General features: G+C 45.3%; 1 protein-coding gene across 1 annotated transcript; it reads right to left on the bottom strand.

Moving 5' to 3' along the window:
- Positions 1 to 411: 411 nt before the first annotated feature.
- Positions 412 to 11,804, bottom strand: LOC109698554 (E3 ubiquitin-protein ligase TRIM31-like). The gene is made up of 7 exons (XM_074084812.1): positions 11,170 to 11,804; positions 10,121 to 10,336; positions 9,085 to 9,315; positions 7,672 to 7,694; positions 7,038 to 7,153; positions 2,714 to 2,815; positions 412 to 1,674 (listed from the first exon to the last, which is right to left on the bottom strand). The coding sequence occupies exons 1-7, from the start codon at positions 11,584 to 11,586 to the stop codon at positions 1,148 to 1,150; spliced, it is 1,632 nt and encodes a 543-aa protein (XP_073940913.1). The 5' UTR covers positions 11,587 to 11,804; the 3' UTR covers positions 412 to 1,147.
- Between the last annotated feature and the right edge of the window lie 1,445 nt (positions 11,805 to 13,249).

The following is a 13,249-nucleotide window of genomic DNA, read 5'->3' as shown; positions in this document are numbered from 1 at the left end:
TAAGATTTGTGTGTTATTATTTTGTCCTTAGCATATACCCTGTGGAGGACATAGAGTCAAATCTCGCCCTGTTAAAGTCACTTTTTTTTTTTTTAGTGGTACTGGGGTTTGAACTCAAGGCCTCATGCTTTTGAAGCAGGCACTCTACCACTTGACCACTCCAGCAGCCCTACTTTTTTTCTTTTTTTGGCATGGGGTCTTACAATGCTTCTCCAGAAGTCTCAAGCTTTTGGGCTCAAGGGATCCTCCTGCCTCACCCTCCTGAGTGTCTGGCACTACGGGCCCACACCACCAGCCTGGCTGAAGTTATTTAAAATAACTTCTCTCTGGTGTGTAAGCACCAATTACACAGACAGATTCATTTTGTTTAATTTAATTTAATGATGTAAAACATTTACATGGTATCGAAGTGAAATGTACAAGATACATAGAAAGGCCTAATTTCCACCTAGCTTTCACTTCCCCTATAAGAAACTCTTTATCAGGTTTGGTTTATCCTTTTACTTAAAAAGAGAATTATAAACAAACAAGTATGTGTACATACAAATCTATTCCCTGTACTGTAGGTTGAGCTGTAGGCTTTGTATGCAGGTGCTCTACCACTTGAGCCACTCTACCAGAACATATTCCTCTTTTTTAAAAATGTGAAATGTACATGGTTCCCTCTTTCCTTTTTCAGTGCAACCACGGAGGTCATCCTATAATTATATACAGTCCTCATGTGAAAAATGGTTTTGTGGACTTTGGTTGATTCTGAATATGAAAGTCATGGTTTTCAGCTGTTAGGAAAAGATAGGGTCTAATTGGGGCAAGGCCACATTCGGCGTCACGGGACTGCAGAAAATGAGGTGGAGGAGAAAGGAACCGCCTGGGGTCAGCTGTTCGTTCCCCTGCATCTGTGTCTGAGTCGGGATGCAGCTGGATGCTTTTTCCTCACGGCTTTTTCACCAATTACCTGTTGATGGATGTTTGAGCTGCTTCCTGCCTTATCCTGTTACAAACAGTGCTGTAGTGAATAGCCTTGTGCATAGTCTTTTTGGGTATTGAGACTTTCTTTTGGACTGGGCATATTGAAGGGAAGACAACATTTAAAACCAACATCAGGAAGCCTAACTTCGACCCTACCAGCTGCAGCACAGGAAGAACTCTAGGGACTCAAGGTGATCTGAGTGCCAGGCAACAAGAGCCGGAAAAAGGGAAAGATCTGCCCAGGGAAGGAGGCGAGAAATGTGTAAATGTGATTGCTGGTGGTGGCATCGTAGAAGACGACCTTCCCGCAGTCGTGATCCACGTGGACGCCCACTTTCCTTGGACATAAGAGCAGTTTCTCCCGGGTGCCTCTCTCAGTGAGGGCATGACAGGTGGAGCCAGAGATGCGCAGTGCCCAGAAGCCAGACAAGGGTTCCAGTGGCAGATAGCCCCGCCTGGGGACGAGCTCCAATGCCACGCCCACCACGCAGGCCCCGCCCAGGGGTCCTTGGAGCTCCGCCTCCCAGGCCTGGCGCCCTGAGGAAAGGCCAGGTAAACCCAACAAGCAGCAGAAAGGGTAGAAGCGCTCTGGCTCAGTGGGCTCGCTGCAATCACCCCTAGGGACATGGTCCAGTGTCACAGTCTTTAGATCTTTGGAAAGGGTGAGGTCTGGGTGGGCCGAGGTCGCGTCCAAGGTCACAGGGGCTGTGGGAAGATAAGGAAGAGATAGATGTACAACCTCCAGTCCAGCCGGGCAGCCCCCTACTTTTGAGCTTCCTCTGATGCATCTGGGGGGAGGCTTTCCCTTCCCAATCACAGCTCAAGTCCCCAGAGAAGTCTTAGGCCTTGTCTCCTCCTTAAAATTAATCCCTAGTGTCACTATGTGCTGTCCTGTGGGTGCAGAGAGAATGTCCCTACTGGTTGTGGTGGTATTATTTCAAAAATGAGACCATCTCTTTATTCCTTTTTCAGCGGCTCTCTGATTCCAATATGGAAAACAAGAGTTGGGGTTAGTGTGAGATGTTGAAGCTGAGACATTCTGAGCTCAAGTAATTTTCTAAAGTGGGGTCCCTCAAACACATGAATTAGGGGAGGGTTGGAATGCAGAAGGAGGAATATTCAGAACTTCTCACCCCACTTTTCTTAGGATTCAGATAATGAGTCACAATTTATCAAGGCTAGAAGTGTCCCCGTCCATCTTTTCAAAGGTTTGAATAGTGATCGTTCCTGTCTTTGATAAAGATTTAGGAATGGGGAGGGTCTCAGTGTATCCTCTGACTTATTATCTAATCTCAATATTTGCTGCGATATTAATTTTCCCTGATGGCTGTGAGGGTTGGGAGAGATGGATGATGTGGGAAGTGCTACAGAGGTCAGGTTCATGGGATGGATTGGAGTCATATTGCAGGCAGGCCTTATTCATCTCTGGCCCCCATGCACAGCTGAGCTGTTAAATAGTTGTTTAAAAGTAGGGTGGGGAAGGGGACTGGGGAAGCAGAGGAAGGTCATTGTAGGGACTTCTTTTTGCCCCAGGGGACACTTAATCAAAGCAATAAGGACAGGCCAAGCACGCTGGGTGGAGTGCAGGGACAGTCAGTGGTCCTGGGTTGCCTTCCTTCCATTTTGCTCAAGAACGAGATCTTGTCACCTCATCTTCACTGTGGGTACCGGGCCTCTCCCTGATGCTCCACTAGCTCCACCCTACTCTGCCTAATCTGGGCCCCGCCCGCCTTCAGCCACTCACTCAGTGCAGCCCGGAGGTCCTCAGTGCCCCCCGCGTCCTCAGGGCGGGTTCGGTCTCGGGGAACCTCAATGTAAGAGGCCCTGCTTCGCGCCCAGAGTAAAGCTGAAGGGGAGACTGTCGAGCACATAGGCCCCAAACAGGTGGTGGAATGGATTGGGGAGTTTAGTTGTTCCATTGTGGTTGAGGGAGAAGGAAAAGAGAAATGAGAGGTCAGTAGCACAAGTCAGCAACAATCCTCCATGGCCAGACAGTGCTGCTGAGCTCTGGATCCAGCAGCAGGAACAAGGCTAAACAAGAAAGGGGTGAGCCAGTCTGCGGGCCTGGTGTTTCCTGGGAGGTGTACTTTGGGAGGTAGAGGAGGTGAATGAGATGTTTGCCCCCACCCCATGTCTGCCCAGGCCACCTCTGGCACCTGAAGTCTTCTACAGCAATAGTTTCCACAACCTCCTCTCCTCACCCCCAGTCTCTTGGATGGTCTCTCCAAATCCATCTTTCTACTCTTTCTTGTTTCCTTTCCTCTTAGATGAGAACAGAGAGCATTCATTCATTCTACCCTCTTTGGCCAGGGAGAGGGATCTGCATGTTAGGAAGTTCTTTCTGCAGTCTAGTCTCTACCTTTCCCTTCAGTATCAGTCCAGTGCATTCCCCACCATGCTTTGGGTAGAGCATTTTGACCTGCAGACCTGGTTCCCCTCACTACCCTCCAGGGAGACTCCAGTGTGCCAGCAGGACTCCTACCTGAAGAGGATGAGTCTGGATTATTTTTCTCTAACAGGCACCCTAGGAATTGAAGAGAAAAAACTTATTTTGGTCTGGATGACAGGAACTGCATATCAAACACTCTGCTGCTATCAGTAACAATGGACAGTGGTTCTAGGTGGGGACCATTTCCCCCTTCATGCAGAAGTATGGAGGTTGTGTCCATGACAGTTGGAGGGAGTACCCTACTGGCCCAAATGCTGGGACCTTGGGTGTCAAACACTCTCCTCTTGTGGACAAACACTGGCAGAATAGAATTCCTAAATCCTCATCCCTAAAGCCTGATCTCTGGCTCTGGTATGGAGAAGGTAGTTCAAGGCTTTGGAAAATGAGTCCCAACTTTGTCCCTTTCACTTAATCATCACATGACCTGCGAAATGTACCTCTCCCTCTTGCAGCTCCAGGGACCTCACTGTAAATTATCTTGGAGTATAATTGTAGAATTTTAAAATATGGGCTGTGGGATGTTCAGACATGGGCCTTTAAAAAATGGTACTTCTAGGGGCTGTTGGAATGACACAAGTGGTAGAGTGCCTGCCTAGCAAGCATGAGTTCAAACCCCAGTACCACCAAAAAAAAAAAGAGAGAGAGAGAGAGAGAGAGAGAAAGAAATGATACTTCTAATGTTATTATCACAAGACAGAGCCATCTCTCATGACATCACAACAGGCTGTTATGACAGAGGGTCTCCATTCCTCAGCTGTCCTCACCTCACATCAAGAGGAGTCTCTCCAGAACCTAGCTGTGCCCAGGACATCAGCTAACACTACAGAGACTGAGCTGCTCCACATCCTCCTTGCCCACTTTCCCTTCTCTGATTCTGAGCAATGAAGAAATAAATTTTATTACTTTTGAATGTTTTTGAACTTTGTATTGTTTTATCTCTGTGTTGTGCATTGCCTCAGTATAAAGTAATAATACACATCCACATAAGCTTGTTGTTCTCAGTTGGTTTACTTGCCATTCACCCATTTGGGGACTCATGTTCCCATACAGACAGAATTCTTCCTCTTTGCATTTCTCACTTCCCCAAATGGCAGAAAGCAGCCACCAGTCCCCACTTACAGTTTTTCTTTTCCTTTTCATCCATGCCTTTGAGGAATCTGCTTTTATCATTCTTTCTAACAACCTGGAGTTTGTCTAGGGGAAGAAATGGAAGGAAATGAAGAGTCAGAGAGGTGAAACAAGGAAATCTGGATCACACAGGGAGGCAATGATTTGAAATGCCTGGGAGAAGTGGGACCTGGATATTTTCTCATATCTTTTCTCTCATATTCCCTCATATTCTCACTGTTGGTAGCCCAGGCCTCTCCCTGATGTTCCACTCCTTCAACAGGACCAAGAAGGTACAAAACACTGAGAGATGCCCTTTGGGCTTCCCTGCGGTGGCTCTCTATCCCAGCACTGTCCAGAAGAAGTACAGAAAGATTAAAAAATGTGAATCACTTAATTTTAAATTTTCTTTAAGTCACATTTAAAAAGCAAAATGAGCCAGTGGCTCATGCCTGTAATGCTAGCTTCTCCTGATGCAGGGATTAGGAGAATGTTCATTGGAGGTCAGCATGGACCAATAGTTCAGGAGATCCTATCTCCAAAATACCAAATACAAAAAAGTGATGGCAGAGTGTTTTAAGTTGTAGAGCACCTGACTACCAAGCGTGATGCTCTGAATTCAAACGCCAGTCCTAACAAAAAAAGGTAAAAACAGCTGGGAATGTTGGAGCACACCTGTAAGCCCAGCAATTGGGAGGTGGAGGTAGAAGGATAATGAATTCAAGGCCAACCTGGGATACATAGCAAGTTCCAGGCCAGCCTTGGCAACACAAGAAGATTCTGTCTCAAAAAACAAAGTAAAAAAGTAAGAGGGGGGTCCCACTCCCCTGATACCTGGATGGCAGTACTACCCTGCTCCCTCTGAAAGAGAGCTTGAGGGAGAAAGGAACAAACTCCTGAAGCAGAAGCATGGTCCCCTTCTCTTTAGTGTGGATATGGACAGCCTGTTCTGTCCATGGCACTCCTGCTGCAGAGGGCAGGACCCAGAGACTCCTCTGTCAAACTAGAGGGTGAGCTAGAAGCAGGGGACAATGGCGCATCCTGACCTGGATTTCTTGTAGCGGTGCAGGACTGAGTGAAGATCTATAGGGTTAAGACATTAGATGAGGGGCTCCTTGGGATGGTGTGTCCCCACCAGTATCCTGATGGCCATAGAGGTAGTTAGAGGAGAATCGTGGGCAGCTCCCCTGAGAGCTGACAGCCCAGCTATGGGAAACATTCAGAAGAGGCCCAGTGACCCTGGGTATGAGTGGGGGGTGTCTGCACACCTAGAGCCACAGGAAACAATGCCTTGGAGCACTTTACCTACTAGGCATTCAGGCACTTTGGGATCCAGGTACCTCAAACTCCAACCCTGGGTTTTCAGACCCATTCATCCCCCTTTAGCAGAGGGAATGGTGGAGACTGGTCCACTGTGATTTCTTATCAACCCCCCATTTCCTCATTCCTTAGGCTTTAATAGGGCCAGGTGAGTGATGGGAGACAGTGTGTGTGTGTTTGTATTAGAGAGAGAGAGACCCTGTGCTGGATGGAACAGCAGAGCAGAGGGTCCCTTCACTGAACTTCTAAACAATAGCTGAACGATTTTAGACTGAACTGACTAAAAGTTTGCTGGATTGGTTGTAGTTTTACTCAGTGGGATGGAAGAGCCAGGCAAAGCTGAGCAGTTACTGCTGAAAAGAAAAGCTCAAACACCAAAGTTGAGAAAAACAAAATACAGTTCCACTTATAGCTGCTTATGTGTGCCTAGTGGAGAGTCCTGGTGAAGGAGTGGGCTGCCCTGGTCCTCCTTGTCCATAGGTGAGGGTAAGTGTTTGTGTGTGGAGGGAGTATAGAGCTCCTGTCATATTTGTAGAAAGAAGACTCCATCCATCTAGAATCTAAGTCTTTGTTGACTAAGTCTCCCGGCTTAGACATCAAAGCCTTTGTGGCAGGGGAGTCCTTACAAAGACCAACCCTGCTTCCTAAATGCAAATCCAGACAAGTTTGTGAAAAATAGCTGACTGAACATCCAAAGTCATTCATTTGTGTTCTGATAATTTGTTTCCTTGAACTGGAAGAAGAGAATTTCTCACAATTGTCATCAACTTTCAATCATTTCTCTCTTCTTCTGTAGTCAGTAAGGCCCAATAGCTGGACATCACACAGTGCCTGCCTGAGGGCCATGGAAAAGCACCACCTGTCTCTTCTTTGGTCCCCAGACAACTCAATGCCAACTTGCTGACAGCCATTGCACTAAGTCTAGGGGACCACTTGGGGAATAAGTCAAGGTCCCCTCTTATAGCTGTCACAAGACAATAGAGAAGCAAATAAGCAGCAAATGATGGCTGTAGAGAGAAGAATTTCATGAGAAGGAAGAAGATTAATGCTTGGAAATGCTCAGCAGAGGGTCTGGCATTTGAAGGACCCAGAAATTATCACTGGCATCATAGTTACAGGTCACTTTCTATGAGGTAATGGGCAGAGAATTCCCTAGTGTAGATGAATGGAGAAGGTGAAGCCCTTATTTTACCTTTGAATTTCTTCAGGCTGTCTGTGATGGAAGCATGACTTGATTTTGATTCACTGAGTTTCTTCTCCAACTCCACAGGAACTGGGGTTGGGTTGAGAAATCGAAATCCTTTGCTCCTACAAAGATATAGCTAAGGTGGTGAGGGATGGAGGGCCAGTGACATGGACATGTGGGATGGAGATCTGGGGTGGATAGGCTTAATGCCAATCAGGAGCTAGTGAGCTGGGAGTCTGGAGGCCAGGACTAGGGATACGGGGCCTGAGTGAGGTGGGACATGAGGAAAGGTGGAAATGAAGACGGTAGATGGAAGTAGAGAGAACAGAAGGGAAAGGGGTCAGGAGATTGAGTAGTGGACCCAAGACCCAACCAGTTGAGCATGGTGGCATGAAAGAGGAGCCAGGAAATAGATTTTGTGCTAAAGAACCAGGAAGCTGGAGAAAACAGCTGGTCTTTGTACAAACCAACCCATGTGTCATGTGCTCAGTTTAAGCATTCCCAAATGCAGCTTCAATAGTTGGCTGCAAATTTTAGTGTGCGAGTATTTGTGAGGAGGGATTGTGGAGTGCATTTGGACTTATTTGAATGCTGTATAAATGAGTGAATTAGTAGGCAGAATGCACTGGAAATTTCATACCTGCATAGGAGAGCTTTTACATCCTAGACAAGAAAAAGAGAAAGAAATAGTACAGCATCAGTTCTTGCCTAAATCATGGGAGTCAAGGATATTCTAGCCTTCTTGGAAGTTTTCTCTCTCTCTCTCTCTCTCTCTCTTTCTTTTTTTTCTGACACACACACACACACACACACACACACACCATGGAATGCTGCTTCAAGAAGCACCTAATATACCAGTAGCCAGGACAGTGGTTAGACCTCAAGAGGAAATGAATAAAGAGAAGAAAGAGTGATATTCTGAAGGTGAAGTTTGTCCTTGAGATAGAGCCAAAGGAGCCCCGTAGCCAGTGTCATGAGAAAGGCTGGAATGGCTTTGCAGTGTATTCCTTTAAAGCATGAAATGACACTTGAACCAATGAGATTAAGAGATGAATTCAGGAGGAATTATCTCAGCCTATGTGGCTACTGTACACTTTACACATGGCTACTACAAAACTTGTGTTAGAGCTCAAAGACTCAGTACCAAGAAGAACCCAAGTATGTAAAATATCTCAATACTTAAAAAATGTTAATTGCAGCCAGTGGTGATGGCTCACACCTGTAATCCCAGCTACAGAGGTGGGTCTCCATTAGGGACACTGCCCTTCCCCTGCCACAAGAAAAGGCAACCCATCTCAACTAGTAAAAGCTGGGCATGGTGGCTCATGCCTGTCGTCCCTGCTACGAGGGAAGTTTAGATAGAAGGTTGGGGTCCAGGCCAAGGATAGACCTTATTTGAAAAATAATAGGCCAGGAGCTGTGACTTCTGCCTGTTCCTAGCTATTCAGGAGGCAGAGATTAGGACGATTGAGGATCAAAGCCAATTCAGGCAAATAGCTCAGGACCCTATCCTGAAAATACACAACACAAAAAAGGGCTGGCAGAGTGGCTTAAGTGGTAAAATGTCTGCCTAGCAAAGATGAGGCTCTGAGTTCAAACCCCAGTATCACAAAACTAAAAATTTACTACAGCCCAAAATGATAACATTTTGGGGTACACTGCATTAAATAAAATATTTTTTACATTAATTTTACCTGCTGCTTTTTACCTTTTTAATGTGGACACTAGAAAAAAGTTAAATCACATATGCCAGTTAAAATATATTTCTAAATTACATATGTGCTTAAAATACATTTTTAAATTACATATATGACTTAAGATATATTTCTAAATTATATATGTAGCTCACATTATTTTTTCCAAATGATATGTGGCCCATAGTACAATTCAAAGTTGTAGTGTGGTTCACATGCTTCTTTTGGACAGCTCTGGGCAAGATTGGGGTAGTGTATGTTTGGGGCAATCTCAGGTAATCTGCCAGGTGGTCCATGATCTGGCCTGAGACTAAGGATGGGCTGCTGCCTGTCTGCAGTTCTGCCCCCAGGAAACTCACCCTCAGCATCTGTCTGAGTGGCATTTGCTGTGTGGCCTTCAGGGAATCAATGAGCTTCCTGAGAGAGTTCAGCTGCACCTCAGTGGAAGTCGTGTAGAATTTCCTACCCTTGGCAACCTCATGCCCCAGCCAACAGAGCCTGGACAGGAGGAAATTCTCCTCCTCCTCTAGTTCCTGGCGCAGGTGCTTGAATTCCATGAGGATCCTTCTTCTCTCAAACTCCACCTGGGCCTGGGTCAAGGGAAGAGGATGCAGAGATGAGAGGGTCCTTCTAGCCACTATTCACTTTTAAGTGTATAAAGTTTATAGTGAGAACCAATGCAGAACAGCCTGCTGTGGCAGTCCATAGGAAAGCAGATAAGAATGATCTTTAAAAGCATTTCCTATCGTTTGGTTTTAGATTACATTATGTTTTATCACTTTTGCGTTCAAGGACCTGAGTGTCTAAAACTCACATTTCCAGAAGGCTTATCAGTTTGTAATCTAATTTCATGTAGATTTTTCTAGGACACATCAAAAATGAAAATAAGAGCCAGGTACCTGTGGCTCACGCCTGTAATCCTAGCTAATCAGGAGGCAGAGATCAGGAGGATCGTGGTTTGAAGCCAGCCTCAAGCAAATAGTTTGATGAGAGATCATATCTCGAAAAAAATCCATCACAAAAATAGGGCTGGTGGAGTGGCCCAAGGAGAAGGCCCTGAATTCAAGCCCCCAGTACGGGAAAAAAAAAAAACAAAAATAAAAACAAAACCAAAAACCAAACAAGCAAACAAAACAGATAAAGGTGTCGGATGGAGTTACAATCTTTCTTTTCTCCCTGGAGAATCAGTCTGTAGTTAGGACCTGGGAGGGCAGAGCATGGTTTTAAAAACCAGCATTTCCTATTCTAAGATCAGTGTTGTTTTTCCTTATACCACCTGTAGGCAGGTGGAGAACAGAAGCTGCCCTCCAGCTCTGCAGTTCAGCCAGGGCATGAACAATCTAACCTTGATGCTACCCTGTAGGTCCATCTCTGGCCCTAGCCTGTTCCTCCTGCACAGGGTCCTGCTCTGTGCCATTTTTCTTCATCACTGGGTCTTTTCCAGAGCATCAGTGTGATAAGGGATTCTAGGAGCATGAGAAGAGATGCTTCTGCTTCTGGGACTATTTTTCTTACCGTGAAGACATCAATTTTCTGTTCCCCTCCTATCTTCTCTTGCATAATTTCCTTCTCCTTTTGCAGCAAGACCTGCACATGTGACTGAATCTGCCCCTGTGGAGAGGAGACATTTTGGGCAGGCTTGTCTGGAATTCCTTCTGCCTCATAACATCCTCATGGTCTCTTAGGGAGGCAGGTGCGATTCTCTGGAAGCGGTGGGTCTAGTGTAATTATTTAATAGACCCCCTTTTCTCACAGTGGAGGAGGGGTGGGTGATGGGAAGAGAGAAATCTGGAACTTTAGCGGCTTTAAAGAAAAGAATATTGTAATTGGTATTGATGATAACTATTTCAGTGGTTCTTTGGGATTATTAAATGACTCCCACAAACTTATTCTCATCAACTTTTTCCAGCAACAAGTATAAGAGATAGGCTTTGTTCATTTCAATTGCTTGCTTTCCCCTGCCTCCCCGTGCTGAGCTTGGAACCGAGGGCCTCATACATGGCAGCCAGCATGTGCTCTACCACTGAGCTACGTTCCTGGTTCTGTTTGTCCCAGTTGTAAGGTGAGGATCAGAACTGGAGTTTATAACTCTGTGGTTGAGCATTTACCTAGCTAGCATGTTCCAAGTCCTGGGCTCCATCGTCAGCATAGTGGTGCTGACTGGTTCAGGGAGGTAAAATAATTTTTGGAGGTCATACATAAACTTAGGATTCTGGAGTTGAATCCAAAAGACAAATTCTGACCATTCTCTTTCCTTCCTTGATTGCAGCATTTGCCGTACTTAGCTCTTTGAATCTACTGTGCCTGACTCTGAACTGCTCACTCAAGTGCAAGGGGTGGCCAATGGATACCAACCAAATGGAGCAGGTCACAGTTTCCAAACTCCCACTGAACTCCTCTGATTGGGGGTAGAGGCATGCAGAGAAGGGGTCCCAAATGCCTACCTGATAATTCTGGGCAGCCTCTTCTATCAAGCTACTAGAATGGAATTTGTGGTCTTTAGATTCACGACACACCACACAGAGGAACTCTCCATCATGTTCACAGAAGTAATGGAAACTTTCCCCATGCCTCTGACATTTCCTCTCTTCCACTTCTGGTTGGATCTCAGGAGGATCAACAGCTTGGATTTTCTCTACCAGACTTGCCAACAGCCAGTTGTGCCTGAATGTGGTCCTCCTCACGGAATTCTGGCAGAGGGGACACTTGAGAGTACCGTCTGGTGCTTCCCCAATCTGAGAGATGCATGTGAGGCAGAAATTGTGCCCGCAGTCAATGGTGACAGGCTCCTTCAGAATGTCCTTACAGATGGAACAGACCAGTTCTTTCTGCAGTGTGCTGGCGAGCAGCTGGCTGGCCATGACTGAGCAGCACGGCTGTTTCCAGTGCTGAAATTCTGAAGGCGTGAGGTGGAACACTGGCACTAGAGTAAGAGAAGGAAACAGAGGAGATGGAGATCGTAGATTCTACCAATTATAGAGACAAGGAGGGAGGAAATGATGAGGGATGAAAAAGTAAACAAATGTTAGAAAAGAGCAAAAATTCAAATGCAGGGAGTGCTATAAAGAGAGGCAATCCTACCTCACTACCTCTTGAGAACAAATGTATATGGCGAATGTGTATATGTTGCTTTTACAATGCACTAAAATGGTCTGGACCTTGGACTATTTAAAGATATGCTTATATGGCAGTTGACTGAGACCAAAGTTCTCATGTCAAAGTCTACTCAAGAAGGACTTCCTGTCAGCTTCAGCTTGAAGTGGAATGCCTGACTGGCACTTCCCAAAAGTTTCTCGACTCTGGTGGATATTTTATTTCCCCACAGCACCTGTAGCAGTCTTCCTCTGTTAGGTTTTTTTACCCCATATGTCTTCAGTACTCTGCTGCCCTGTGACCATTCTTTGCTTTGTTTCTCTTATGTACGTGTCCTCCTTTGTGGTGCTTCCTGATCCCTGAGTTATCCATGGCCTTTGTCCTGACAGGAAAATACCCACCAGTGTCACCTCAACCACCTTCTACAGCTCAGCACATTCATGTCTGAACCCTTTCTCCTTCCCTCTTGTCTCAGGAGAGAAGACAACTCTTCCCATATGTCTGGGTTGTATCTTCCACCCTCCCCACCCTCTCTACAGCATCTGCCATGTATTTCCACCAAGAAGCACAGTCGATTAATTTTTATCTGGTCTCAATCTTAGGTCAAACAGGGATGGTGAGTGATTTTATAACTATAGCCAGGGTGATTTTTACATTCTGCTTTCCCTGGGACAGCTGTAGGCTTCACCTTTGTATGGGTGTATATATCAATAGCTCGTTCTTTCATTCTAAAAGATGTCCAGTTTGGCTGGTAAATTATGTAATTACCCTCATTATAGCAACCGTGGAAGCCAAATACTTTCAGAAATATTATATCTCCCAGACATTTCTGTTTGTTTTAAGGTTAATTTAAAGTATATATGTGAATTTTTACTCTTCCTAAAATGCTGGCCCCTGGAGGTTTTGTTTGATTGGTATAGTGATTTAACCAAGAATGACACTTTGAATGCCTTTAGAGAGGGTGGTTATTTTCCCCAGCATTCCCTATTACCTCATGTCTCCCCAGTCCCTGAAGGCATTTCCTTACAGACTTCTTTTGAATATAATATTTCACGAAAGTCTCATGTGTAAATTTTCTCTGTCTAGGAAACTGAGTATGTTTCAGAATCACTTAGAGGGTTTGTTAAAACACAGATTCATGAGCCCCAGTTAAGACTCAATTTCAAACAGGCCCATGGTAAATCTGAGACTTTTCAGTTTAAGAGAATTCCCAGGAGAAGTGATGTTGCTACCCATTGAGAACCAATAGTTTAGAGAGACCACATCTTGTTCCTCCTGATAAGTAAGAGAACTGAGACTTGATCTCAGGTTTTCCATTCCAAGCCAATGCATTTCTTCTACAGAGCATGAATGAAAACACTGGTGGTCTTTAAAAACTATAAAAAATCTTTTCAAATAACAGTTGGTATTTCACTGAGACTGGGCAAGCCA

This window comes from Castor canadensis, chromosome 8 (assembly GCF_047511655.1).
Source record: "Castor canadensis chromosome 8, mCasCan1.hap1v2, whole genome shotgun sequence".
Classification (NCBI taxonomy): domain Eukaryota; kingdom Metazoa; phylum Chordata; class Mammalia; order Rodentia; family Castoridae; genus Castor; species Castor canadensis.
This window is presented reverse-complemented; position numbering and strand designations above follow the sequence as displayed.